This window comes from Nelumbo lutea, chromosome 5 (genome assembly GCF_056320005.1).
Source record: "Nelumbo lutea isolate HS-2025 chromosome 5, American lotus-T2T, whole genome shotgun sequence".
In the NCBI taxonomy this organism is placed as follows: domain Eukaryota; kingdom Viridiplantae; phylum Streptophyta; class Magnoliopsida; order Proteales; family Nelumbonaceae; genus Nelumbo; species Nelumbo lutea.
The window spans coordinates 4,812,144-4,839,732 of record NC_142688.1 but is presented as its reverse complement, the minus strand read 5'-3'; the positions used below and the strand labels follow the sequence as shown (position 1 = coordinate 4,839,732).

Here is a 27,589-nt window from a genome sequence, read left to right as displayed (position 1 = left end):
TCACAAACTGGCCACCCCTGTATCCAGAGTCTCCTTCGGGTCTCCTGTAGAACTTCAAAGTGTTGGGTTTACTTGGCCCAAAGTCTCCCTTGGGCGTGTAGTAAGGTTTCCTATCACCTCCAATCTTCCCTACGCCCTATATGAGTTGGGTTTGGGGCTGTCTTTGCTTGGTCGTTTGTTGTCTACTAGTTGTTCAGTAACGGCTATGGCTGTGGCGAGGTCCTTCACACCTCATCTCTGGAGTTCAAGCTCGGCCCATTGTTGTAGGCCGTCCATAAAGTTGAAGAGCAGGTCCTTATCTGACATGTCTGTGATCTCGACGATAGTGCGAAGAACTCCTTCACATACTCATGCAATGAGCCCGTGTGTTTTAGGTTTTTGAGCTTCCGACGGGCTTGGTACTCCACGTTCTCTGGATAGAACTGGCGCTTTATCTCGATCTTGAACACGGACCAGGTATTAATGGAGCATAATCCTCGCTCTGCATCAGCACATCTCCTGCGCCACCATAACATAGCAACATCAGTAAGATACATAACAATAGTACACACCTTGGCCGCCTCCTCAACGAGTTCCGCGGCGGTGAAATATTGTTCCATTTGCCACAGGAAGTTGTCAAACTCTCGGGCATCGCGGGTCCCTACATATGAGGTAGGCTCGCGGACTTTGATCTTTGGAGGGGCCGGAGCAGCAGGTGTGCTGGCTGTATTGGCCATCAGCCTCTTCAGAAGGGTCACTTCGCCCTTCAAGTCTTCGAGCTGGATCTGCAGGCACTTCACCAGGTCTTCTAGTGGGTTGTCTGGTTTGTTGGAGCTATCACCGGACTGGCCCTTCAATCTTTCCACGACCGATGCTACGGTCTCAATGTTGAGTTGAAGCTCATCCACGCGGTCACGAGTTTCTCCAACCACTGCTTCACAGCGCATGATGCGCTTGTCCATGGTTGCAAGCTTGTCAACTGACTTGTCACGCTTGCTATGCTTTGAGCTGACGCCTTTGTCTTTGGGAGAGCTATCTCTAGGCTCGTCCTCATAATAAACCCGTGAAATCCCTTATTGGATCTCCTCTTGCGTGTTACGATTCTTCATCGGGCTGGTGTTGTTGTGGGGCACGACAGGGACTCGTTGGGCTTGACAACCGCTAGTGTCAACGACGCTCTGATACCAACTGTCATGGGGCTAGTCGACGGGCCTCGTGCGACGCTCGATTGGGGTCGAGAAAGCCTACAAATGCAAGCAACAACACACGAAAGGAAACATGAGTGCACATAAATTAGACAAAAGGCAACTTGTATTGCATTAATCAGTGGTAAGCACAAGCACACAATACAGTATCGAGGGGATCTCGTGCTTAACCTTTACACGCTTATGAGCTCACTCGATTATTTACCTCCCCTCAAATAGTACATTAAGCTTTTGGTGGAGTGACAAAATAATACATCAAAATACTATACATGCATACTACTATTTACATAATTGCCATTGATATACCCACTTACAAAAAGAGTACAAGAACCCAATCCAAAACACTTAGATGGCATGCTGATGGCACTGATGATGGCTGAACCGTTACATTATGGCATCTCTTGGTATCTACACGCACGCACAAACTGCTTACACGTGAAACGGTCAATCTATTTTATTGAGAAAATATCCATTATGTCATAATATGGATAACATTACGAAAAATGTTATCGATGTACGGCTGCGATGCGCTGTAAGGTTGGTGTGAGACGCGCTTAAGTGAGGAGTAAAACCGATCTCGCCTGTACCTAGTCCGAAGGCCCCGAACTCGGTATAGGATTCGAAGCTCAAGCAAGTTGCAAGGAAGTGAGGAACGTGGTATAGGGTCAGCCCCGATAAATTGGGGCTGGGTAAATTCTGGTTGATAAAACCCGGCCCAAGATTTACTAGTACAAGCGCCGTCCTACTGTCCGAGGTGCAAAAAGACTAAAACCCTTCCCAAACCCTTCTATCTAACTCTTAACTGCAAAAATCGAAACCATTTTGCTCACTGTCTTCGGTTGATCCATGGATGCAAATTTCGTATTCGAAGCCCCTAGTGACGAAGAGCTCGAAAACGTGGAAGAGGAAGAAAGTGAAACACAAAAATCTCAATCTCCATGGGAATTTTCTGCATACTCTGAATCAGTCGCCGAAGAGCATGCGCGAAGGAGCACAACTTCCATAGATTTCAAGATCTCCAGAGCCCGCGAAGAATGTGCAATCCCGCTACACAATCACAGCGACGACGATAGCGCTGAATACGAACCAGATAAGCAAGTAAGATTGTTGCCTTTTTTTGTTAACTGGTAAAGCGCATGAGTTTAAGACCAGATTTCATGTGAAGTTTTGTTGTGCAGGAAACCTACAAGCCTGAAGAAGGCGATGATGATAAGAATGTTAGCGACAGTAAGTCCTTCTTTTCGCCTTCGGATGGGGCTTCGTTCCATGCGAATTCATTCATGGAGCTTAATCTCTCTCGTCCACTGCTTCGAGCTTGTGAAGCATTAGGGTACCATAAGCCAACACCGATTCAGGTTATTTTTTTTCTTTTTCGAGCTAACTTTTAATGTAGTTCTTTGATTTTATGTATCCATTATTGCTCCTCTTGAAAAGTTTAAGCGTTTTTTTTTGTAGGCAGCCTGCATACCTCTTGCGTTAACTGGGCGTGATATCTGCGGAAGTGCTATAACTGGTTCTGGAAAGGTATGCTTGTCATGTCACTAGTCACTTTAGTCATTGGAAACACTATTGGTATTTTACATTTTTTTTATTATTATCTCATTGTAGACGGCTGCTTTCACATTACCTGTGTTGGAGAGATTGCTATTCCGCCCCAAACGTGTACATGCAATAAGGGTCCTAGTTCTAACTCCCACTAGGGAATTGGCTGTACAGTAAGTTATCTATTTATCTGTTTATTTCTCTATGGTTTGCTCTATCAATGGGAATCATATCATTCAGATGTTCTGTAGACAAACTTCTATTTTTGTTTGAAGCTAGCTATACATTTGTATAAGCAAAGTTAATTACTTGTGAATACTTATGTATGCGTTTATGTAATTTTTGATCAACTACGGTTTCTTTAATTGTTAATTTATATGCATGAGTCAACCCTTTTTACTTGTTCAGGAGATCAAAAGGTTGAACAAGAAAGAAAAGAAATACAAGAGTATAATAAGAAAGAATAACAAAACGATGTTGGTCTCAATTTAGAACAATGTAGATATTTAACTTGAAAGATTAGAATTGCTAGATTATCATCCCTTGTGGAGTAAAAGAAAATCCAGAGGCGTTGTGAAATATCAAATATTATCTAACAAGGCTAACACAAAGTCCATTTTCTGCCTTTTTCAAATCAAAATACAAGATAAATGGATTGCATTTGGGAGTTCTCTTATACCACTATTGGTGCATGGAAAAGGTTTTGCAAATAAGAAGAAATTGAAAAACCTACGTAACTTGCAGATTGGTAGAAACTACAAATTCCAACCTTCTTGCAGTTCTTTGGCAGACTTCCATTCTAGTTAACTTTATCCAGAACCCTATCTTTAGGCTGCCACTCTGGAGATAACTTTTGTTGCATTGGGGTGGGGAAGGGGGCGTAAGGTGTTAAAATATTGGTTCATTTCTAATTGGCTTTTTTTTATTGTGTTTTCGTAAGCAGTAAAAACCCTCTATGAAGAAAGTATACTCTATCCTCAAGATTCCCAACAATGATTTATTGTCTTCAAGCTTGGAATTTAACAACAAATTTACTTCATTGCATTGTTTAGGGCTTTTAGGCTATTGCTATTCACTGGTTTGGGCTAATTGCCTTACTGTTCTATAGAGAAAGTAAAATGCAGATCTTTTAGGCATATGGTCTTCTGTTTTGATATTACTTATGCTCCGTTACTGATTATTGCTCTTATCGTTTAATCTCTACCCCAGATTCTATTCTTGGCCCCTAATGCTCATCACCTATTACTCTTTGTATTAGAAGAGTGATTTAACCTTACCTTCTGTATACAAATATGAATAGCGAGACTTGTTAGCAGGGGTCTTAACAATCCTTTAGTTCAACATGCTTCTCCACTGCTAGATTGACTTCTGCTTTTGTTTTGTAAACCATGGCAAATTATTTTTCAAGGATTTGTACAGGTTAGATTGTTTTTTTTTCAACATTGCATTCTCCTCTCATTAGATTATCTTTTTGGTTTTATATGTCTAATTTTACCTTATTGTTCTATCTCTTAAATATAATTTATATTTCCATTATATCAGTACTAGTTTTCTTCTTTGTTTCTTTTGACAGAGTTCATAGTATGATAGAGAAGCTTGCACAATTTACTGATATCAGATGTTGCCTGGTTGTTGGTGGTCTCTCAACAAAGGTTTGTTTCTAAACTTTTTGTGTTGATGTGTTTGATACTGCAAAGAGAGAATGTAGTAGGCTACTTTTTGGCTAAGGTTGGTTCAACATGTTTAGATGCCAATTACGTACTATCATTTTTCATTTTCTTCTAGGCATTGTAACGTTACTCTATTTATTTCAGTTTTTGGTGGTTGTTGGTATGTTGGGTACCAAAGATTTTTATTGGAATTTCTCTACATGATTTTAGAAATTGTTTCTTTAATATACAACAATTTAATTGATAAATAACAATACAGTCAAATTTGGTAACTTGAAAGCGTTAGTGTTTTATTTTGGTAAGATGTCTTCTATTGATTGTTAGGTTGTCAGATATTATTATTACTTTCTGCCTCAGAATTTCAGATGTGCTCCCGCATTGCTTTCATGTTTGGAGGGCGCTGCTTGATTGGTTCCCATGCTATTTTATGGTTTTTTGATGGATCATACTATTTTAGGTTTTTAAATTTCCATTAAAATTTATACCATGGTATCTTTGGTTCAGATGCAAGAGGCAGCCTTGAGATCAATGCCAGATATTGTTGTGGCCACTCCAGGGCGTATGATAGATCATCTGCGTAATTCTCAGTCTGTGGGCTTGGAAGATCTTGCAGTTCTGATCCTTGATGAGGCAGATCGCCTTTTGGAACTTGGGTTTAGTGCTGAAATTCGTGAGCTGGTAATGTCAAAACTTTCTCTTTGTTCCTTTATCTAAAAAGAAAGTGCAGTGGCATCTCTGGACGTGGATTTGTTTTTCCACTTAAGGCTGAAGGTTCTGTCTGTTTGACATTCTTAGCATGTACTAATGGAGACATTCTCTATTTCGCCTGGGATTTTGGCCACCTTTTTTGCTTAGTTAGCTAGGAATTATTTTAAAATGGTATATGGAATATTGCTTCTTGTGTAGTTCTGTTATTTTTATAGGCTAGGCCTAGTAAAGCTGCAGAGTGCAGATTAGATTACTAAGGAAGCTTCTATTGTTGGTCTAAATGAAGATTTACTATTACCATCTATATGCCTCCACTTATTCCAATGCATATATAAAATCTCCTCTTTTTGTTACCAATAAAAAATACGTTCTCTTTTCTGGATGTATATATGCTGAATTTCCCAAAATTTTATTCATTACAAAAGGCTAATACATAGAACATCATCCCCTCTATGATGCGGAATGCATCTATTTGCTGGCTAATGGCTTCCTATCATCCCGTGTTCATGTATACCAACACATTTTCTAATTTCTTATCTATTCTTGGGGGGAGCATTTGCAACTATCAAATACTCTAAAAGTTTCCCTGGTAAATGATCTAAAAGTTTCCCTAATAAAAAGAAAGGAGGAGAGCAAGATTAAGAAAAGAAAATTGAGTGAAGTGGAGAGATTAAAGAGAGATATCGAGGGGGATAATAAGCTTGGGGTGAGAGGAGATAGAAGGAAAGGGTTCAAATAGATATTTGGTGGTTTTTTAGGGTTAAATTTTAAAGTTGAGATGAGAATTCTAAGCTGGAATGTGAGGGGATCGGGTAATGCAAGGAAGAGAGCAACAATCAAAGAAGTAATTAGGAAGTTCAATCCGGATGTGGTGTTAATCCAGGAGTCCAAGAGAATGGACTTTGATAGTAGATGGGCAAGAAGTGTCTGGAGTTCTAAAGGGATAAAGTGGGTGGCTACTCCATCTTGGGGAGCCTTGGGTGGGATCATAACATTGTGGAAGGAAGTTGTGGTGGTAGATTTGGAAGAACTGATAGGGGATTATTTAATTTCTATGAAATTCAGGCAGGCGGAAGATGGTTTTGAATGGGTACTAACAAATGTATATGGCCCCAATGACTAGGAAGAGGAAGAGGTTATGGAAAGAATTGAGTGATATTAGGGGCCTATGGGAAGGACCTTGGTGTGTGTGTGTGGGGGACTTTAATGTAGTAAGATTCACAGAGGAAACCAACAATCTCAGACAAAGAGTGACAACCAGCATGAGAAATTTCAATCAATTTGTGGATACTTTTGAGCTTAAGGAATTTCCGATCCAAAGCAATATCTACACTTGGTCCAACCTTCAATCTAACCCAATCTGCTCTAAGTTAGATAGATTTTTGTTCTCAACAGATTGGGAGGAGCATTGGGGGAACCTAAATTCTAGAGCACTCCCTAGACTCATTTCTGACCATTGGCCAATAGTGTTGTGTAAGGAGGACTTAAGAGGAGGTGGACCTACTCCCTTTAGGTTTGAGAATATGTGGTTAATCCATCCAAGATTCATGATCAAAGAATGGCGGGAACAACACAACCCGTCAATTGAATGGGAGGGGATGAGATTCCACAAAAAGATTCAATTCCTAAAATCTCAAATAAAGGAGTGGAACCATCTGGAATTTGGAAGAGTGGAGGAAAGAAAGAAGATTTTAATGGAGCAAATTGAGGATCTGGACTCGAAGGAGGAAAGGGGTTCTTTTGAAGAAGAAGACAGAGAATTGAGATGGAGGGCTAGAAAGCAGTTGGAGGATCTCTTATTGCAGGAAGAGATAAGTTGGAGACAAAAGTCTAGATGTAAATGGTTAAAGGAGGGAGACAGAAACACTAGATTTTTTCACTCTGTGGCAAACACTAGAAGAAGGAAGAATATCATTTCTAAGCTGGAAGTTGATGGAGTTGTTCTTTCCCAACCAACAGAAATAGCAGAGGCTTTTGCAACCCATTTTAAATCAATTTTTGGAAGGCCTCTAAATGAGAGGATTTGGGTGGAGGGGCTGGAATGTCCAACTCTTAGTTTAGAAACCAGAGTGGGGTTAGAGAAAAACTTTGACTTAGAGGAGATGAAAGGAAACAATATTTTCAATGGATAGAGCGAAAGCTCCAGGCCCAAATGGATTTACAATGGCATTTTATCAGGATTGTTGGGATATTGTGAAGAAGGACCTAGTATTGGTTTTTGAGGAGTTCAATAGGAGGGGAATCATTAATCCGGGTTTAAACTCCACATTCATTGCATTGGTCTCTAAGAAGAAAGAGGCATCACATCCAAGGGATTTCAGGCCGATTAGTTTGGTGAATAGTCTTTACAAGATAATTGCAAAAGTCTTGTCTCTAAGAATTAAGAAAGTTCTTCTAGCCATTATCACACCCAATCAAGGAGCTTTTGTGAAGGGAAGGCACATCATTGATCAAATTTTGATTGCAAATGAGAGCTTAAGAGAATTTTAGGAAATCCAAGAAAAAGGGAGTGGTTTGCAAACTAGACTTAGAGAAGGCTTATGACATGGTTGATTGGTCCTTCTTGGTGGAGGTAATGAAAAGTTTTGGTTTTGGAGACAGGAGGTGTAGATGGATCTGGGGTTGTATCAGGAGTTGCCATTACTCGATATTGGTGAATGGAGCTGTGATGGATTGCTTTCCGGCCATGAGAGGAATAAGACAAGGTGATCTGCTCTCCCCCTTTTTCTTTACTCTGATTGCAGATGTCCTGGGAGGACTGATACATAGAGCTGATTCTAGAGACTTAATAAAAATGTTGGAGAGTCAGAAGGGGGGAAGTACCACTTACACACTTGCAGTTTGCAGATGACACAATCCTATTTTGTGAGGGTGGGGATATAAGAGGGATTAGAAACCTAAAACTGACAATACAACTCTTTGAGCAGATGTTAAATCTTAAAGTGAACTTCGATAAGAGTTGTGTGGTAGGAGTGAATTTGGAGGAAAGGGAAGTAAGTGATTGTGCAGGTGTGTTAGGGTGTGCTATCTCGGAGTGGCCTATCACTTATTTGGGCCTCCCCCTAGGAGATAAACCCAAGAATGAAAGCTTTTGGAACCCGGTATTCGAGAGATTTGAGAAAATGCTTGCTTCTTGGAGGAAAAATTATCTTTCTCTTGGGGGGAGAATCACCTTGATTAGGTCTACCCTTTCCAACCTTCCTATTTACTTCATGTCAATGTTTAAGATTCCTACAAAGGTCTTCAACATGATAGAAAAATAATGAGGGATTTTTTATGGGAACCAGGAGTGAGAAGAAAGACCATAGGGTGAGGTGGGAAGTGGTAAATAGGAGCAAGAAGCTAGGGGGGCTTGGGAATGGGAATATCAGGAAAAGGAACATGGCATTATTGGGGAAATGGTTGTGGAGATTCTTGTTGGAAAGGGACAAATTGTGGATGAAGATTGTGGCTAGCATATATGGGTTGGATGAGAATGGTTGGGATCTTGGAGTTTTGGCAAGGACCACTGCCGCATCCCTGTGGAAAGCCATTCATGATCTGCTTCCAGTTTTCTCCTGTTGGATTAGGTACGATTTGAACTCTAGTAATTGAATAAAATTTTGGGAGCAATTTTGGGTTGGGGACCTACCCTTGAAAGACCAATTTCCATCATTGTTTGCTTTGTCAGATTTGAAAAATGAACCCATTTCCTCATTCTTAGTTCCTTCTTATTCTTCTTTTGGGTTTGGGTGGAATCTGGGGTTGAGAAGGGCAATAAGGGATATAGATTTGGGGTGTATGTCATCTTTGCTAACCATCATTGAAAATGTTTTCTTGAACCCTAGTAAGGGAGACACTAGAATCTGGACCCCTTCTTCATCCGGCTCTTTCTCTTGTACTTCGTTTTTTGAGACATTGGTCCAACCTACTAATCCACTTGGGCTGTCATTCCCGGTTAAAGAGATTTGGAGCAAACCCATTCCTCCTCGGGTTGGTAGTTTTTGTTGGGAAATTTTACTGGAATGAGTCAACACAAATGACTTGCTTCAAAGAAAGAGGCCCAACTGCTGTTTACTTCCCAATAGGTGTATTCTTTGCAAAGCTTGATGGGGAAATGGGTTATCATATTATGGTTACTTGTCCAGTTACTAAGACTGTTTGGGAGTGGGTGTTTTCCCTTTTTGGGTATACTTGGAATCCCCCCGTGAGTGTGCAATGCTTGTTCTCTCATTCTTTCTTTAGTTGGCCTAAGAGAAGGGGGAAGATCATGTGGAGAAGCATTAGGGCTGCAGTGTACTGGTCAATATGGCAAAAAAGAAATTCACGAATTTTTTCAGATAAGGAAAGAACCACAGAAAACCTAACAGATTTGATACTTTCAAGGGTTGCTCATTAGCTGAAATCGATGGAGATATTCTCTGAATTCTCTATGGCAGACATGCTGAGAAAGTGGAAAGAGGTTGCTATTTGCTGTTATGTATAAAAGGAACTGTAGCCCCACTTGGACCCCCCCTCCCGCTGGATTCGTAAAACTGAATTTGATGGATGTAGCTTAAGGAATCCAAGGCCCTCTGGGATAGGGGGCATTTTCAGGAATGAGGAGGGGTGTATTACTGCCTTGTTCTCTGGGCCAATTGGAGAGGGTGACTCTCTTAGAGCCGAAATTCTAGCAGTTTTTGAAGGAATCCAAAGAGCAAGAGAATTAAGCATTAGATGCTTAGTGATTGAGGGGGACTTGAAGGTGGTGATTAGGTGGCCGAAAGGAGATACCAGCGGCTTGTGGAGCTACAACAATGAGAAGAAAAAATTTAATTGGCTGTGTAAGGACTTAGAGGTGCAATACAGCTGGGTGAAGAGAAGTGCTAACTCAGTGGCTGATGGGCTAGCTAAGCAAGCGGTGGCTAAGGATTCTTTGTTTTGGGCACATTTTTAGTATTTTGTTGCCATCTTGATGTTGGGGAGTTAAGATAGCTTACCTCCCCATTTTCTGTAATTAATTTTCACAAGGATTGTTCATTAATAAATATTTCTGTTATTGATAATTTTTTTTTTCTGGACAAGATGAGATGCCCATTCCTCATTGGAGTAGACATTAGCCATCTATGTGCATTTTTGTCATCATTGGCTGTCTGTGCATGATGAAACCTTCTCAGTCAACTTTCTCTCATCTTGTCACTGATTGAGGTTACTATCCAATCCTCTGAATATGCTTATTTCTACTTCTATCTTTTCTAGTCTTTCAATTCATCCATGTTGGGATCCTCATCTCAGCTACACATTTTATTTTTTTTGATATGTTGTTTCTTGATTGTTCAACATTATGTTCCATACAACTTTGCTGTCCCTATAGCAGTCTTATATAGTTTTCCTTAGGCCCACTATTTTTATACGCTAACCATGCAATGCACCTGATGCACCTCTCCACTTCAACCACTGTGGACATCCTCTAACTGTAAAAGATTTTGCAACTAACCCTTGTACCAACCATATGGGCTTGGCTACATGAATCTGTTTTGCCATTCCATTCTGTTTAGTGCAATATCAATCTTGTAAAAGATTTTGCAACTACTTAGAAAAATCTTTTTCAACTTGTAGTTTGTTGATCCCTTGAACCATCTATAATATGGTTTGCATTTTAGTGTGTTTTGGTTAGAAACCTAAAGTTTCTCTAAGGGGCTTTTGATAACTGCCCATGTAGGTGCATGGTGATCCCAATGTCTGTGTTTCATCATTGAGCCATTAGGAACATCATACCTTTGGTTTACATTAATTAGAAGTATGCTATAACTATTCCTTAACTTTTTTAGTTAAGGTGCTATATAACTATATCACAGCTGTTGAATATTTGAATCACCATAAATGAAGATTTTTAGAAGAGGATTGTGCGGTAGTTGTTGTCCCCTTTTAAAAGATCTTGTGCATATGCTTGTACCATATATCTGAAGCTTTTATGTGTATGATGTAATATTGGTTATAATTCCATATTTCCTGTCCGAATAGATCACTCTCAGGTGTAGGCACTATTATAGAAAAAGTATACCAGCAGTTTCTTCTGTTTTGCTTACTTGAAATATTTATTATCCTTTTTCATAAATGGCAGGTTCGCGTATGTCCCAAAAGGAGACAGACCATGCTATTTTCAGCTACAATGACTGAGGAAGTTGACAAGCTAATCAAGCTTTCTCTAACTAAGCCTGTCCGTCTTTCTGCTGATCCATCTACAAAAAGACCTGCAACACTGACTGAGGAGTAATTCCTTTATAGTTCTTCTGTCGAGCTTGAACATACATACACACATATTTCTTCAAGTGCACGGTTAAAATAGTATATTATAATATCTTAAGTGTATTGGTTACTTGTTTCTGTTGGGCAAGCTTTACAATCATGTGCTGTCCCACATATGTGGTGTGACTCTTGGTGTTAAGAATGATTAGGAAAATATCAATCACATTGTATCCCACCTCCCTGACCCCTTTTGTGCACAGGCACATGGAAGAAAAGCTTTAAAGTGGGAAACTTGCATTTTCATGTTGACAGTGCCCATTGTGGATTTTGTCTTGTGGTTATTATTGTGGTTGGTCCTTTTTTAATGGTACTGATACTTCACTATCATGGAAGTTTTGTCCAATTTCTCCATAATCATGGTAACTTTTGTGCAGGGTGGTTAGAATACGTCGTTCACGTGAAGTAAATCAAGAGGCAGTTCTTCTTGCATTATGCTCGAAGACATTCATATCCAAAGTGATCATTTTCAGGTTTTTGCTCACTATAAGTCACAGCAAAAATGATACCACTGTATATTGGTCATGCTTTTTTAGTATTTAAAGAAACTTTTAGTTTGAGGAGATACATTTAGATTTGTAATTTTTTCAAAAAGTCCATAGTCTAACACAAGAAATGGCAGAAATGGTTACGCTGGAATTGCAATGAAGTGTGAACTACCAATCACTGAACAGAATTGTTTGTTCATTTCATATTTCCTTGTGTAAAGCTCTAATGTTATATGTTGGTTCAATGTTTCTGGTGGCAGTGGAACAAAACAAGCTGCACACAGGTTAAAAATTTTATTTGGGCTAGCAAGTTTTAAAGCTGCTGAGCTACATGGAAATCTTACACAAGTTCAACGCCTTGATGTGAGTTGCCAAATTTCTTTCTAGACTAGATGAGTGCATTTACATCATGTTGCAACTTGTTTAGTTCATCGGTAGATATTATATTTTCTTTTTGGAAAGTTTAGGTAGTTACAATGTAAATGGTGCTGCCTGGCAGGTGGCACGGGTGTCAAGTGTTTGAGTGTCCAGAGGTGCATGTGAACCCCCGGAAATTGTGGCATTTGGACATGACAATAAATAAATAGTAGATGAAATAAACAATGTGGACATTTTATTACTGACTTAAAGGTTGTAGCAGCACCATCTAACAATACTTATTTCACCAGATCACAGCTAGATGTGTGATTTTTGAGATGTCCTTGTAAAACTGGATGTAAATTTCAGCATGTTTACTGATTAAATTGTGAGCTTTTGTTTATTATAAGGCCTTCTAAAATCTATTGCATATATATTGCCTATTCGATCTGTGTGCCATTGTTTACAGGATGCATGCATTGTGTTTCATAATTTGATTTCCAGGCACCATTTACAAGCTAATTTTATGGATATATACTCCACCTATTGTTAAATCAATTAAAAAATTGATTCTGTTTTCTAATTATAAAAAAATGATTCATTGTTCTACTGTCAACTACTTTTGGCTGTAACATAAACATCTTTCTTGTAATGTTCAAGTCTAACTAGTTTAATTGGTCCCTTGTCCAGGCTTTGGAACTTTTCAGAAAGCAGCAAGTGGACTTCTTGATTGCAACTGATGTTGCTGCTCGTGTAAGGAGAATATTTTATGCTTTCCCTTTATTTAATTTCCCCCTCTTAATGTTCTGTCTTTTTTCTTTTTCAATGGCACATGGTTTATATATTTCAAACTAGGAACCCCTTTGCTTTTGAGGCCTTTCTGTTCATGTGAAATTCTACTAGGAAAAAAAAAGGTTACTGCAAAATAACTTGTATTGTTCTGTAATACATGGCTTTCTTGGTGGTTTTCTTTAGGGACTTGACATAATTGGTGTTCAAACGGTTATAAATTTTGCATGCCCTCGTGACCTTACAAGGTAAAATACGACTTTTACTTATTGCTTGTTGATGTTGCCTATATTTTATGTTGTATCCTGTCATATTAAGTTTCTCCTTCTTCCAGCCTTGATTGAGCCACCAAATGTCTCTGTGCTGTGAAGATCATTTCACCATTATAATCTTAGTGGAGATCATTTCACCATTACTCATTGTAATCTTAATGGAGATCATTTCACTGTTATTCATCAATCCTTGTTTCATTTGGCTTATAATTCCTTACCTTATGTTTTGCCTCAGTTGCATTCATTTTTTCTTCTTGATGTCTTCAAGAATATAATAACAAGCATTGTTGGTCCAGACATTTTATAGTAAATTGCACATTAGTAGGACTTTCCATCCAATGATAGCCTTTTGTCATTGTTTTCTGCATTCCAGTGATTCTGATGTTTTCCTTTATCTTTGTAGCTATGTTCATCGAGTTGGTCGTACGGCAAGAGCTGGGAGAGAAGGATATGCTGTTACATTTGTCACTGATAATGATCGATCTGTCTTAAAAGCCATTGTGAGTGATGCTATATTCTGTTAAAGGCACTTGGCGGTTGTCTAGGTGATTAGTTATTTTGCACTTCCCTAGGCAATAGGCTACTTAGGTGACAATAAACTCGGTGCTCTTCTGGTGTTTACGGGGATTTTCTCTTGCTTAGATTGGTACTATTAACATAGGAAACACAAACAAAAGCATCACAAATAGAGCTATCATTACTAGTTAGTTGTGTTAGTTTTCAATGTAGAACTGTATTTTTTTTTCAATTAATAATGTGGAACTGTATTTATTGATGATACAAATACCTATAATCATGTATCATATTTGATACATTTTTTATTGGAAATAAGTCAAACAATATTATTAATTAGATTAGGAAATAATTGTATGGTATAATACATATAATGAATTTGCTTGGATTTTTAGGGGTTTTTGTTCTTTTTTTCGGGGGGGGGGATGTTAGTTTGACTTCTCTTTCTCTCCTCAGGTGATTTCTTATCATCTGATCTTGTATTCTCCATTTTATTGTAATGGTTTGTTCCTTCTATAAAAATGTTTTGGTTAGCATTAATAGCAGATACATGCACACACATATATTGTTTTGTATAATTTATATCTTCATATAAATAGTTTGGATTTTTAAATTTTATCTCATTTTTCTTTTGATCAGCAACTTTGTGGCTCATATAAGAATATAACATATTCTTGTTATCCCCAAATGGTTGGGAACGACTGAGTTGAGTTGGGTATAACATATGCTTCTTGTTAATTGGTCTTGTGTAGATAATTATCTCTATGTTTATTTAATGGTTATCCTGATAACCTTTAGTTTGTTTCAGCAAGGATATACAACATTTTATGTACTCAAATCTGTACAACAATGTGTAAGAAAGGAAAACATCTCTAATTTCCTGAAAATGTAGTTTTGCTCAAATCACCAGGGAGTAGGAGTGACATGTGGGCCCCTTGCCTAGCCTCACATAGGCATTATATCAATGGATGTAAAGAAGAAAATTATAAACAGAAATATGCTTTTAAAGAAGCTGCTAGTGGTTTCTTTTATTAGGCAGATAATGCTTGTAATGAACCACAGATAGGATTTATTCTTTTTTTTTGATGAATTATTTTATTTAGCAAGAATGATTTTAATGTAATAGGCAAAGCGAGCTGGTTCAAAACTGAAGAGTCGAATAGTTGCAGAGCAATCAATAGCTAAGTGGTGTCAGATTATTGAACAAATGGAAGATCAAGTTGCTGTCATTCTTCAAGAGGAGAGGTTCTTATTGAATTTCATAGAAGAAGATTTCTCTTGTAAATGTAATTTTTCAAATCTCAGTAAGAACATTAATCCTGTGCAGGGAGGAAAGGGCCCTAAGAAAAGCTGAAATGGAAGCAACAAAGGTTCAATATTCTAGTTTCTGATTTGCCTGCTTTTTTTGGAGTTTTTTGCAGTATATTTATTTTTCTATAATTAGAAGTTAATCCATGCATTGGAGAATGATGCATGGAAGAAGCTAATCACGTTAGGATTTTCCATGCCATTGTCATTGAAACAACATCGTATTTTCTACTAATTAAAGAATGCTTGCTTGATATTTTATTTTCTAATATGGAGATTTTTGACTTCCAATATTTGCAGGTGGAAAATATGATTGCACACAGGGAGGAAATTTATTCACGTCCTAAAAGAACTTGGTTTGCAACAGAAAAGGAGAAAAAGCTTATAGCTAAGGCTGCAAAAGTAAATATTTTTTCAATATTTTTTTATCAAATCAATGTTACGATTGTTAGTGTCTATTCACATGCTTGTACTGGACTAGAGATTTCTGTCCATGTTTGAAATGTTTAGTTATGAATGTCCTGATGTCAACTATTATTCAGAAATACTATTATTCACAATACTGTAGTTTAATTCTATATTAATGTTTTAAAACGTGGAGGTGTGATGTGAGGCGTTCCACTACCTAGAGGCGTGAGGCATAGTTCAGAACGCAAGAGCTGAAAGGGCAGGGGGCAAACCACTTTCTTTCCCCTTATCTTTTCCTCCCATCTCTTTCCTTTCCTTTTCTCTCTTTTTTTCTTCTCTCTTTTTTTTTTCTCTCTTTTTATATAAGATAAGATGTGCATGAGGCGTACACCTCTAGCACGCCTCATGAAAAACGCACATGAGGCGTACACCTCAGAGGTGTCAGCGCCTCTGGCATACGCCTCAGGGCATGCGTACACCTCCCATGCCTTTTAAAACAGTCATAGTACCTTAGTTTTTTTTCTCTCACACATTTGAGTTACTCATTTCAATCACATATTTGTTCCTTACTGTTTTTTTTGGTAACTAACTTACTATTTGTTATAATGAAATCTTCATGATTGACAATGTTTCTAGAATATTTGACTTATTTGCTGAAGGGTCTTCGCAACTTTTCAATATATGTTCTTCAAGGTAGGTAGTGGTACTTGTACCTACCTCTACTTTGACGAGCATGCATCAATACCTTCATCGTGGATAACCTTTTTGTAGATTTATGGAACTATCAGAGAATTATTCCTGCACCAATTTATGTCTTCTAGGTATATGTTAGGGGTCGACATCATGCAACTTCCTGAGATCACATTTCCCTTTCAATTTCTCCTTTCAAGATGTGATTCTTCAGTGTCCTTTTTGCTACCAAGTCATGGTAACTACTAGGTGCAGTCTTGCTAGCCAGATGCTAATGCTTTCTTTATATTTTGGTATCAGGATCTGCATTGTGATTTGGTATCACATTATGTTTGGTGGTAATTTCAAGTTGCTGGGTAGTGATTTTTCCTTTTCTGGTTACTTGACATTTTTAGGATGCATGATTAATTTTCATCATCTAAGCCTTTTCCTAACCATATGGGGTTGGCGGCATGAATCTTGTTTCGTCATTCCATTCTGTTCAGTGTCATATCCCTGCGATAGTTGGGACATTTTGCAGGCTTTCTGATTGGCAGGATATTCAAACATGAATCCACTTTCACATAAATTTATAGAGTAATTTTGAAAATAATGTTATATTTTGAACTCTATGCTTCAAATATTTTACATCGTTTTGTAGATTTTTGATAAGTGAATTATTCAAACATGTTCACAATTGAATGGGAATATATATATATATCCATTTTTTATAAACATATTTTTCTAAATGTGAACATGTTACCTAATCAACTTTACAATGCAATGTCAATCATCATCATCGTCATCATCATCCATGACTTATCCGAACTATATGGGCTCGACTACACGAGTTCTGTTTCACCAATCTGTTCTATTTAAAGCCATATCCATGTGTTAAACTATTAGTGCTTATATTATTTCTTACTACTACCCATGTCCTTTTTTGTCTACGTTGTGCTCTTTTAGCCCCTTTAATGTGTAGCAAATCACTTCTTCTAACCGGCACAGGTGCTGGTCTTCTATGCATGTGCCCAAACCATCTTAGTCCACTCATTCTCATTTTATCACCTATTGGAGCTACTCCTAGGTTCCTACGGATAAGTTCATTCCTAATCTTATCCTTTCTAGTTTTTTCACTCATCCATCTTAGCATTCGATTTTTTTTTTTGATGAATGAAGAAATTTATTAAATCAGAAGAAACACCATTGAAGAGGCACAAACTGTTACCTCTTCAGAAAAGTATTACATCAAAGTAAAACAGAATTAATCATAAATAAAATTACAAAGCAGCCCAAAATAGCTGCTCCCTTGTAGCCCCCTGCTTAGCTAACCCATCCACTAAGGTGTTTGCTGATCTTCCCACCCATAGAGAGGTAACAGTCATATTTCTTGTAAGCCAGTTTACTCTCCTTAATAAATCTTTGTGTTGCCACATGGCTGAAGCTGGGTCTTTCAACCATCCCACGCAATTTGAGTCTCCAACTACCAAGTGCTGAACCCCTAATTCTTCTGCAATCTGAATACCTTGTACCGCCGCTAAAATCTCAGCTCTATTAGAGTCTCCTATTCCCACAAGGCCTGAGAACAAGGCTAATATGTTGCTCTCCATGTCTCTCAGCACCCCTCCTATCCCCGATGGACCTGGGTTTCCTTGGCTGCTGCCATCAAAGTTCAACTTTACCCATCCTCCAGGCAGAGGGGTCTACACTACAGATTCCCTGTCCTTCCTTGTATGGCTGTTAGCCACCACTACCCAGTTTCTCCAAATATCATCAAAGGAAAAGGTATGAAAGAAGTCCAAAGTTCTCAACCAGTGAATGACCCTAGTCAATATACAATCCTCAACGGCCTGAATGCTTCTTTCTTTTTCTTTGAAAATCCTTGCGTTCCTTTCTTCCCAAATTGTCCACAATGCAGCTGCTCTAATACATCTCCACATCAATTTTCCTTTTTTTGTAGGCCACACAAAAAAGGAGGGATCGAACAGTTGGCTTAAGTCTATGGACAGATTCCACCTACACCCAGATAAAGAGAAAATCCAACTCCAAATAGCTCTAGAAAAGGAAGGGGCCAATGTCCCCTTCCTTCCATAATGTTACTAGACCTCCAGAGGCTCCCCAGGAAGGGGCCAATGTCCAACAAACTCCTCTTAATCTCCATACAGTTCTCACCCACCTTTTATCCATTTCTGCCAACTTGGTCTCCTGTATCAACACTATGTCCGGTTTCTCTCTTCTTAGTAAGTCTTTGATGGCCCTTCTTTTTCTTTCGCTTCCCAGTCCTCTCACATTCCTACTGGTGATTTTCATTGAACACTTAAAAAAAAAAAACCTTCCCAAAAATTTCTACCTTACAGCGGAATCTTTCGTCTTCCCCCTCTCCCTCTAAATTCAATGTCACCCTCAATATCTGAAATCAACCTCTCCACTTCTGATCTCTTTTTCTTTTTCCTTTTATTATTACCCTCAGCCTTCCTAGATGATGCATTAGTTTTTGCCTCCCCTCCCCCCAACTTAGGGCTTCTGTGGTAGTCCTTCTTTTGAGAAATTTCTGCTCTCTCCCTTTGATCTAACTCCTCCTCCTTTACTTTGTACTCCAACAACTCACATATCATCTCCCATATTCTCTCTAATTCCTCCTCCTGTCTCTCTCTAGGGGCCACTCCTTCCTTTCTCAGTTCATTCTCAGGATTGCCAATCTCTCTTCTCTTCCCCGCGACTGGAACTCCCGCTTGGGATGCTGGAGTATCTGTTACAAGCACAGAAGGCACATTAGTAACCAAAACCGAATGGACAATCATACCTGTGTTGTTGGTGATCAATGGGCCATCATTAAAGGGAGGGGGGTGCGCATAAGGAGAAAGGCCTAAGTCTGTTCCCTGAGGTTGATTTTGCGGTAGAGAGTTTATAGTAGGAGTCAATACCCTGTCGTCTTTAACAGTTGAACTATTCTTCCCGTGTCTCCCTTCTTCTGGTCTTATGTTACAGATCAAAGTGTTAGGATTTTTCCTTACAGACCTCATATCCTGATTTTCCTGATCTACTGGATTGACTTCCTTTACGAGTGCAGGCAGCACCTGAACCTCATCTTTTGTCGAACGATCCAATACATTCACATCGTCTTCAACTCTTTGAAAATCATCTTCTTCCTTGTTCTCTTGATAAAGCACCACTGTACACAAGCTATCTTCATAAAAAAATGTTCCTTGAGCTGTTCAGATCGGTACTCCCTAGGCTCACTGTATAGTCTGAATTAGTATCGCTGAACTCTTCCTCAAAGCATTCATGTTGCTTTTGCTCTTCACAATCGCTTCATCTGAAGGTCCTTGGGTTGCGTTTTTCAGGTGACGGTCTGTTCATTTTTCCTAACGCAACCCACTGTAGGGAGTTCCCAGAAGGTGCTCTCTTCGTTGGTCGTGGTTTTCTGTCGGTTGAGCTCAACGAAGGGGAAGATAGATGGTGTTTACCATCTATCAACTGTAACCCCCTAGTCACATGACCTTTTAAAATCCCTGTGGTCCCTTTCGATGGGCTGATATTATTCGGCCCAATTAGTGTTTTAACAAAGTGTTCCCCCTGCCGCACTCCCGCTTTAGATAGGCCCACAGAGGTTGGCCCACTAATCATTTTATCCCTTTTGTTATTAAATGGCCCAACTTTTAGAAACTGGGGCCCATCTCTTTAAGAAGGCCCATTTACAATTTTCTGGACTGTATTGGAATTTGAATGGGCCTTATTTATTTTAAATGGATCCAGCATTTTAGCTCCCCCACTCCCTACCCCCTTCTCACCTTTTCTCAGCCGCACAGGTGCATTTAATGAGGTAGCTTGCACGCCATCTGTTACCGCTAACGCATATGACCTGTCAGGTCTCCATCTACTGCCTTGTTGGTCAAGTTTAAGACTTTCCATCTTCAGCCAAGCTTTCGAATTTTCAAAAGCTTGCTTGCCCTCTTTTGTGTATGTGTTTTCCTTGTAGCTTGACCAACCCCTTACTGCCACGTAAGGTTTCTTCTTCAACCTGACCATCTTCCTCCCTATGAGCTTCCTTCCACATTTCAGCTTCAATGGAGAAAGTCAGCCAGACCGCTATGAAGGCTCCTTCAACTCTCAGGTTCACTTTCCTGGGAATCTCCTCAGGCTTGACACCATTCAGTAAAATTGCTGCAGACCTTAGATCTCCCCAAAAGACACCAGCCAGTTTTGCTCCACACAATGTTGCGATGGCTTCTGCTACTTCATCCTTCCACGGATGGAAAGGTAGACCCACCACACACACTTTTACTCCATCCATCCCTGAGGATTCCGTCGAGTTTGATGAAGGAGACCACCTGAAAATGTTCACTGACCCCAGTTTATCTTGTACACATACTGCCTCAACTTCTGGCTTATTGTCCAGGGGATCTAACAGAGCTTTGCACCTCTCAAAAGGAGTTAATACATATGTGGTCGTCATCCTTAATTGTTTTGTCACCAAATCAGCAACCTCCTCCCACTTTCTACCTGGTTTATCGACTTCAACAATAAGTTTATTGGACCACTCTCCTGCTGCCACTGATGTTAATAATGCTGCTCTATTACCATCTTGCACTAAGGTAGGGGCCGTTTTGTTGGGAGGCTCAAAGTTCACTACCGTCTTCAGGGGAGCCTCTCTTACCTTCTTTTCTGAACCTTTTTCCTGTCTCAACTTCATTCTAGAGATAAATTCTCTCAGAGCCTTGACTATTTCTATCCATCCTTGGCTCTTCCTCCCTTCTGGAAAGCATACCATCTGCTTTCTAGCATTATCATACTTCTTTGATAGTGCTATGAAGAAACCTTTGTAGTTCTTCCTTCTTTCCACCACATACCTCCTTCCCATCTCTGTTAGAAGTTCTTTCCAACATCCGTCCTTTCCTTTTGCACTCGCTGCAACTACAAACTCTATGAACCATTCTACCACGTTCAATCCTACCAACAGCACTGTAGCCAGCTTATCCTCCCTGATTTTCAAGCTAATCTGCCCTCTGATTCTTAGTTCTTTTAGCAGAAAACTCTTTGCCTCCACCTTGAGATGCCTTCTCCATCGATTAGCCTCCACGAAGTTCTCCATACTCTTCTCTCTTAGAAATTGTGATCTCGCACCCATCATGTGGCTTCAGTCCCCATTCTTGCTTCCCAAACCAGTAAACTAAAAGTTACAGTGGAGAATGGAGAGTTTATATTACACAAACACTAGTGAGAAGAACATATCTTTTGCACATGAGCTAGCATTCGAATTTTTGCCACATTCATTTTCTGGACCTGTTTCTTGACTGCCCAACACTCTGCTCCATATAACATAGCTGGCCTCACAATTGTTTTATAGAATTTTCCTTTTAATGTAAGTGATATTCGCTTATCACATGAAAGTCCAGATGCACCCCTCCATTTTGCCGACCCATTCTGCTCTAATTGTTTGGGTAACATCCTCCTCAATCTCTCCCTTGTTATGAATTATTGAACCAAAGTACCGGAAATGGTCACACTGAGTTATCTCTTGGTCTCCAATCCCAAGTGTATCTTGATTTCCACTCCTATTATTACTAAGTTTACATGTCATGTACTTTGTTTCAGTCCTACTTATTTTAAAACTTCTTGTTTCTAAGGCAATTGTCCATAAGCTTAATTTTGCATTTAACCCTTCATTATTTTCATAAATTAAAACATGCCGTTTGCAAACATGCACCATGGAACTTCCACTTGAATATGTTTAGCCAATTCATCTAGGATCTGTGGAAATAGATAAGGGTAAACGATGAACCTTGGTGAAGAACCATAGTAACTATAAAATCTGAAGCCTCTCCCATTGGGGTTCTAACATTGGTTGTTGCCCCCTCATACATATCCTTAATTAGATCTATATACCTATTTTGTGCCCCTTTCTTTTCCAAGACTCATCATATTATCTCTCTAGGAACTCTATCATATGTTTTTTCTTTTTTTTTTTTTCTAGATCAACGAACACTATATGGAGATCTTTCATCTTCTTCTTCTTCTCTCTAAACTTTTCTATCAATTGTCTCTAAAGAAATATAGCTTCCATGGTTAATCGCCCTGACATAAAGCCAAATTGGTTCGTTGATACACTTGTTTCAAGTTGTAATTGTTCAATTATTCTCTCCCAAAGTTTCGGTGTGGTTTGTAAGTTTTCTAAATTGTTCAATTATTCTTTTTACCATACCCATTTCAACATGTTTTCTAAATTGTTTAAACATTCAGAACAATATCGACAATAAAGTATCATATTTCATTATATCATTGACATTGCATTGTCTCAAAAGATTAGCAGTGAAAACACGTTGAATTTTTCCTTTATGTAATTTAACACCTTGAACTTGAAATTTCTTGCTTGTGGTGCTATACTTGTGAGTGTCCATTTTGATTTTAGTAGTCATGTTTGATAGGCTTCTATGGAGAAAGACAAGAACTCTGCAAGCGAGGTAATCAGTGCACAACAAGCTGAAGACTTAAAAATGAAGGAAAAGAGAAAGCGGGAGCGTGAGGTATTTCTTGCTATTCCTACGTTGGCCCATTTGCCAAATGGTGTTTTGTGCAAGTAGGTAACATAGTTTACATTGTTGTCTGGTTTTAGAAAAATCTGCCACGAAAGAAGCGTCGAAGATTGGAAGCAGCTCAAGAAAGGTTGGAGGATGAAAACCAAACTAATGAGTTGGAAGAGGTTTGTGCTTGCATGCATATGTTCATTTAATATCAAAGTTACGATCTTTTGTCTTTGATCATTTTCGCAATTTAGTGCTATTTTTAAGTCACCTAGGATAGTGCGTCTATCAATTAGAACCTAATTTAGATATCTGAGAGCAAAAAATTGGCCTGACTGGAAAAGCCTAACTATGGGTGGATTTGAGCCGAGCCAAGCTGAATATTTGGCTTGACTAAAAAGCTCATATGTTCGAGCTCGACTCGTTTCGAATATAAACATAAAAAACTTCACATGTAAACAATTTTATTTGAGCTACATGTAGAATATTTACATGTAAAAAAATAAAAAGCTCATATATTCAAGCTGAGTTGAGCTCGACTTGAGCTTGACAATGGACCAAGTTTCATATAAAAAATAAAAAAAGTTACAGGTAAAAATTTCACGTATAAAAATATTATATAATTATACATATAAAAATGATTTCTTGTTATACATATAGAAATTAAAAAGTATACCTCTAGAAATTATTTATTATAGTACATATAAAAAATAAAAAATATTATATATAACATAAGCTCGATTGGGCTTGCGAGCTTCACGAGCTGAGCTTCATTGGGCAAGAGCTTGATTTATATCAAGCTGGATCAAGCTTTACACGAGCCGAGCTCGAATAGATCATGAAAAACTTGGTTTGTGTCCACCCCTAAGCCCAAAATCATCACCTACTATTCTTCATGTTGCCATTCATATTTTTTTAAACTACATAGAATATCGTGCCAGATGGATATATCTAAGGAGGTACTTAAAGTGAGGGTTTTCGTTTGTCCATCTGTACACAGGGCCTAGTCTAGCATGCACAGTGGGAGTGGAGCTTTATTTTTTGATTAGTAACAGTATTTTTTATTAAGTTTATGACAATGCAAAAATTCAAAATCTCCACAAAAGCAAAGGAATGTGGAATGTGAATAATATAGAGTTACAATCTTAAAGATCCAACCACTCCCACCAAAAATAAACCCTTGTAACACCTGATCTAGTTAAAGCGTATTCAGAACTGTTAGCTTGTTTTGGAATCTACCTGAATGAATAATTCAGGTTGGCTGCCAGAGGTTTAGTTTATGTAGATGAGAACATAAATGTCTATGGAACTTCTCTTATCAAGGGGATTGAATAGATCATTACCACAGCAGCAATGAAGCTACGGATGTGAATGCCATGGAGTTGGGTTTTGCGGTTATTAATTTGCTTTCTTCCTTTCTATGTATGTCTTGTTTGGATCTTTTCATTGACCTCTAAGCTTGTGAGGTCGAAGATTTACATTTGTTGATCACCTGTCCTGTTGTGTATGTGGTACAATTGCAGGGTGGCCTTCATAGTTCTTTTGTTAAATTTCACACTTTTTGCAACATCTTTATTGTTGACTGAATTTGTTTAATATTTCATCATAGCATTAGTGATTGAGAATTATGTGTACTCATGACAGGTAACTTTTATTGTTTAGCAATAATACATTTTTCTTTAATTGCAGGGAAGGGGAAACAGTAAGAAGGAGAAAGTAGGAAAATTATTGGTTGATGTGGCTTATCGACGAGCAAAAGCAGCAAAGGCCATAAAGAAGGCACGTGATGCTGGAAAGGTTGTGAAAAAAACTGGAAAAACATTAAAACGTCATTCCCAAAGAAACCAATCACGGGCAGAAGAGATGAAGGAATTATTCCAAAATGATATGAGTGAAAAGAAGCAGAAGAGAAACACTAACGGAGCAGGAAAGAGAAAATCTAAGAATTCATTCAAGAGCAAGTCACGGTATGGATTTATGGCTTATGGCTTATGATAACTGTTGTTAAATCAATGCTATTCATGTACTCATAAAAAATCAATTCTATTCATGAGTTGATTTGAATGGGACCACAATGCTATTGGATCTGTTTGCATCCCATTAGAAGATACGCAACAAGGATTCTAAATTCAATTTCAGTAAATTATTAATATTAATTTCATTTCCTTTTGTTCTTAGGCTTCAAATAAAGTTCTGACATCTAGACATTCTCATGTAGTTTCAAGAACAAAAAAATGATTATAAATTGAGGTTAGAAACTTACAAAGAGATCTTCATATATTTCTTCTTTAACAGATAGAAGATATGCATGTAAAAGATAGAAGAAATAAATGAAAATTTAATATGGTCCAATTTTTTGTAGTTTTTTTGTTCTTAAGTCACTTTTCTCCCTTCTGAGTGTGAATGTGATTAGGAGCAACATGTTAGCGGGGGGGGGGTACCTGTGCTTTGTCATGCTCTCTGTAGGGGCTTTGGGCTATAAGATGAACTTGTTATAGTTGTGCAATAAGCTTATGAATTATGTTTACTGATAAAAAAAAGCTTATGAATTATGTTTCCTAAATCTTAAGTTTCCTTGGTTTATTTAGTATTTCGATATTGTGAAACCATTTATTATGGTTTATGAATCTATGATTCACAACTGAGATGAATGAGAAACTGAAAATTACTTTGTTTTACTGACTTGGTATGAATGTGCAAAGTTGAGTTAATGGATCATTCCATTTTTCTAAAAGTTTCTATTGCACTTTTTTGGTTTAGCGACCTTATGATTCATGATTTGAATTCTATCCCTTGGGATTTTACAATTCGATTAGACTTTGACAACGTTTCTTATTATTAAAATTAAATCATGGCTTCCTTGTTCAACTCGTGCAGTTTTCTTGATATCTGCATTTGTGCAGGCTTTGGATTGGGTGATTTTTGCCTTGTGTGCTTTCTGAATTAATTGTAAACTGTGGTGGGGGGAAACAGTTACCCTGACTTTGGTATGGACATAGGTGCATGGGGAGTGCGTGGACTTACCAATGTTTAGTCAAAACAGTAACATAACCCTTGAACTGAATGAAAATCATTCAGAGGGTGGTGCTTGAAGAGGATGAATATACTATTTTTAGCCAAAATGGTAGTGTGATCCTTAAATTGAATGAAAGTAATAAGAAGGGAAGGAGGGATTACTCTAAATTTTAATGGGAGTGTGTTAGGCAATCCAGGAGCCAGCTGATATAGGAGGTATAGTAAGAGACAGAAGGGGTATTGTTATTTAGACTTTTAGTGGTCCAACAGGTGTCGCAGACTCTACCAAGGTGGAAGTGTTGGTGGCTTTCACGGGAATCAGAATAGTTATAACCCTGGGCCTTCAAAATTTAGCTATTGCAGGGTCCACAAATACCATGAAATGGCTAAGAGACGAAGTGGGTGGCCTGTGAAGTTCGAGTCATCTTTTGACAGAAGCTAGAGGCTCTGAAACTGCTAAATGCAATTATGACTTGGATTCCAAGGATTTAAACTTCGTTGTAGATGGTTTAGCTAAAATAGGTGCCTATTTGGATGTCTTATATACTGATAGTTTGATTCCTGTGTAATTCCCCGAGTCTCCCCTTTGTTTTGTACATCTCATGCACTTTCACTTTTATTAAAAGAATCTGTTACCTTTCCTAAAAAAAGGTAATTAGAATTCTTTTCACAGAGACTGCTACCTTTTCAGCTTTCCCATATTTTTCTTATTATTTGTTGTGGTATTTTTGTTTTAGTTTTTATATCTGGTCCTATGAGGTGTTGTGTTCTGTTTCTCATTATTTTGTTTGATGCATAAAATGGCTTCACTATTATGTAGATTACTGCCGTCTATGGCACTAGGGAGAATGAACATTTGCTTGCTATTTTTCGTAGTTCTGACCTTAGACGTGTCTCTTTGGTCAAACTGAACATGTTTACTTTTTAAATGGATTTATTCAATTATCCTCATGTTTATTAGATAAAAAAAAAGGATCAAAGCCTACAGATCAAATGGTTGTGAATTTCTTGGTAGAATAAGCAGGAACTATTAACGTTCATAGAGTTTTCTCCACTAGTTTGTTTCTCATTTATTGTTACTATTTCCTTTCTGATTTTAACGCAGTTCATTATTCCACTGTACTTGGGTGGCAAAGGAGTCTCTAATTGCTGTTATAAACATTCATGTAGGTATAAGCGCAGATAGTAACAAGTTTTCATCTTAAGACTTTGTTGGACCATTGTCCAATGTCCATACAGTGAAACACCGAGTACTTATTGTTCCTACTAACGGTAAGCTCTTCCATTGGAGCTAATTTATTTCATAATTGTCATTCTTTAATAGCCACTGGAAATTTTGGACTCAAAATTTAGGGTCACTCTTTTTTGCTTTGTTTTTCATATATTTAATGGCTTTAGATCTTCCCTTCTCTATGAGACTTTGTTTTCTCTACTCCAGAAAGGTGGAACAGCTGATCACTCTTATTGAAGTCATGTTGATGTACATCCACAGGCTCCAAGATGAATATTATTTAACATTTCAGACTGGCCAAGTTTGGCGAAGAGGATCAGTGGCTGTTGTTTTGTTAATTTTTGTTTACAATATCATTCCCATCAGTATTTTCTTCAAACATCATATTTAGGCTTGGTTTGTTTGAAGTGCGATTTCATTTGTACTGGTTTAAAAGTATGAGAGTACAAATGAGTTTATTGTAAATTCTGGTTTACTTCGCTGATCCGGTAGCTGAGTTTGCCACTTCTCATTTTTTCAACAATGGAGGCTTGGGATCAAACCCGTCTAAATGCAGGCTCTCCATGGTAAAGTTAGGGGGCCTTATGTGCACCCTGCATTTGCACTTTACATATTGTATTTACACCACTGTCAAATGCAGCCTTAGGGAC

General features: G+C 38.3%; 1 protein-coding gene across 2 annotated transcripts; it reads left to right on the top strand.

Moving 5' to 3' along the window:
- The first annotated feature begins 1,767 nt into the window (after positions 1-1,767).
- LOC148849958 (DEA(D/H)-box RNA helicase family protein) lies at positions 1,768-27,404 on the top strand. Of its 2 annotated transcripts, none has more exons than XM_088945371.1 (20): positions 1,768-2,282; positions 2,363-2,539; positions 2,640-2,708; positions 2,793-2,899; positions 4,300-4,378; positions 4,901-5,074; positions 11,187-11,335; positions 11,746-11,841; positions 12,117-12,219; positions 12,904-12,966; positions 13,189-13,250; positions 13,678-13,774; positions 14,914-15,032; positions 15,115-15,157; positions 15,396-15,497; positions 22,598-22,696; positions 22,786-22,872; positions 24,383-24,660; positions 26,879-26,980; positions 27,201-27,404. In XM_088945371.1, the coding sequence occupies exons 1-19, from the start codon at positions 2,031-2,033 to the stop codon at positions 26,892-26,894; spliced, it is 2,172 nt and encodes a 723-aa protein (XP_088801497.1). In that variant the 5' UTR covers positions 1,768-2,030; the 3' UTR covers positions 26,895-26,980; positions 27,201-27,404. The 2 variants fall into 2 exon arrangements, with proteins under 2 accessions (XP_088801497.1, XP_088801496.1); XM_088945370.1 differs by having other exon boundaries at positions 27,147-27,404.
- Positions 27,405-27,589: the final 185 nt, after the last annotated feature.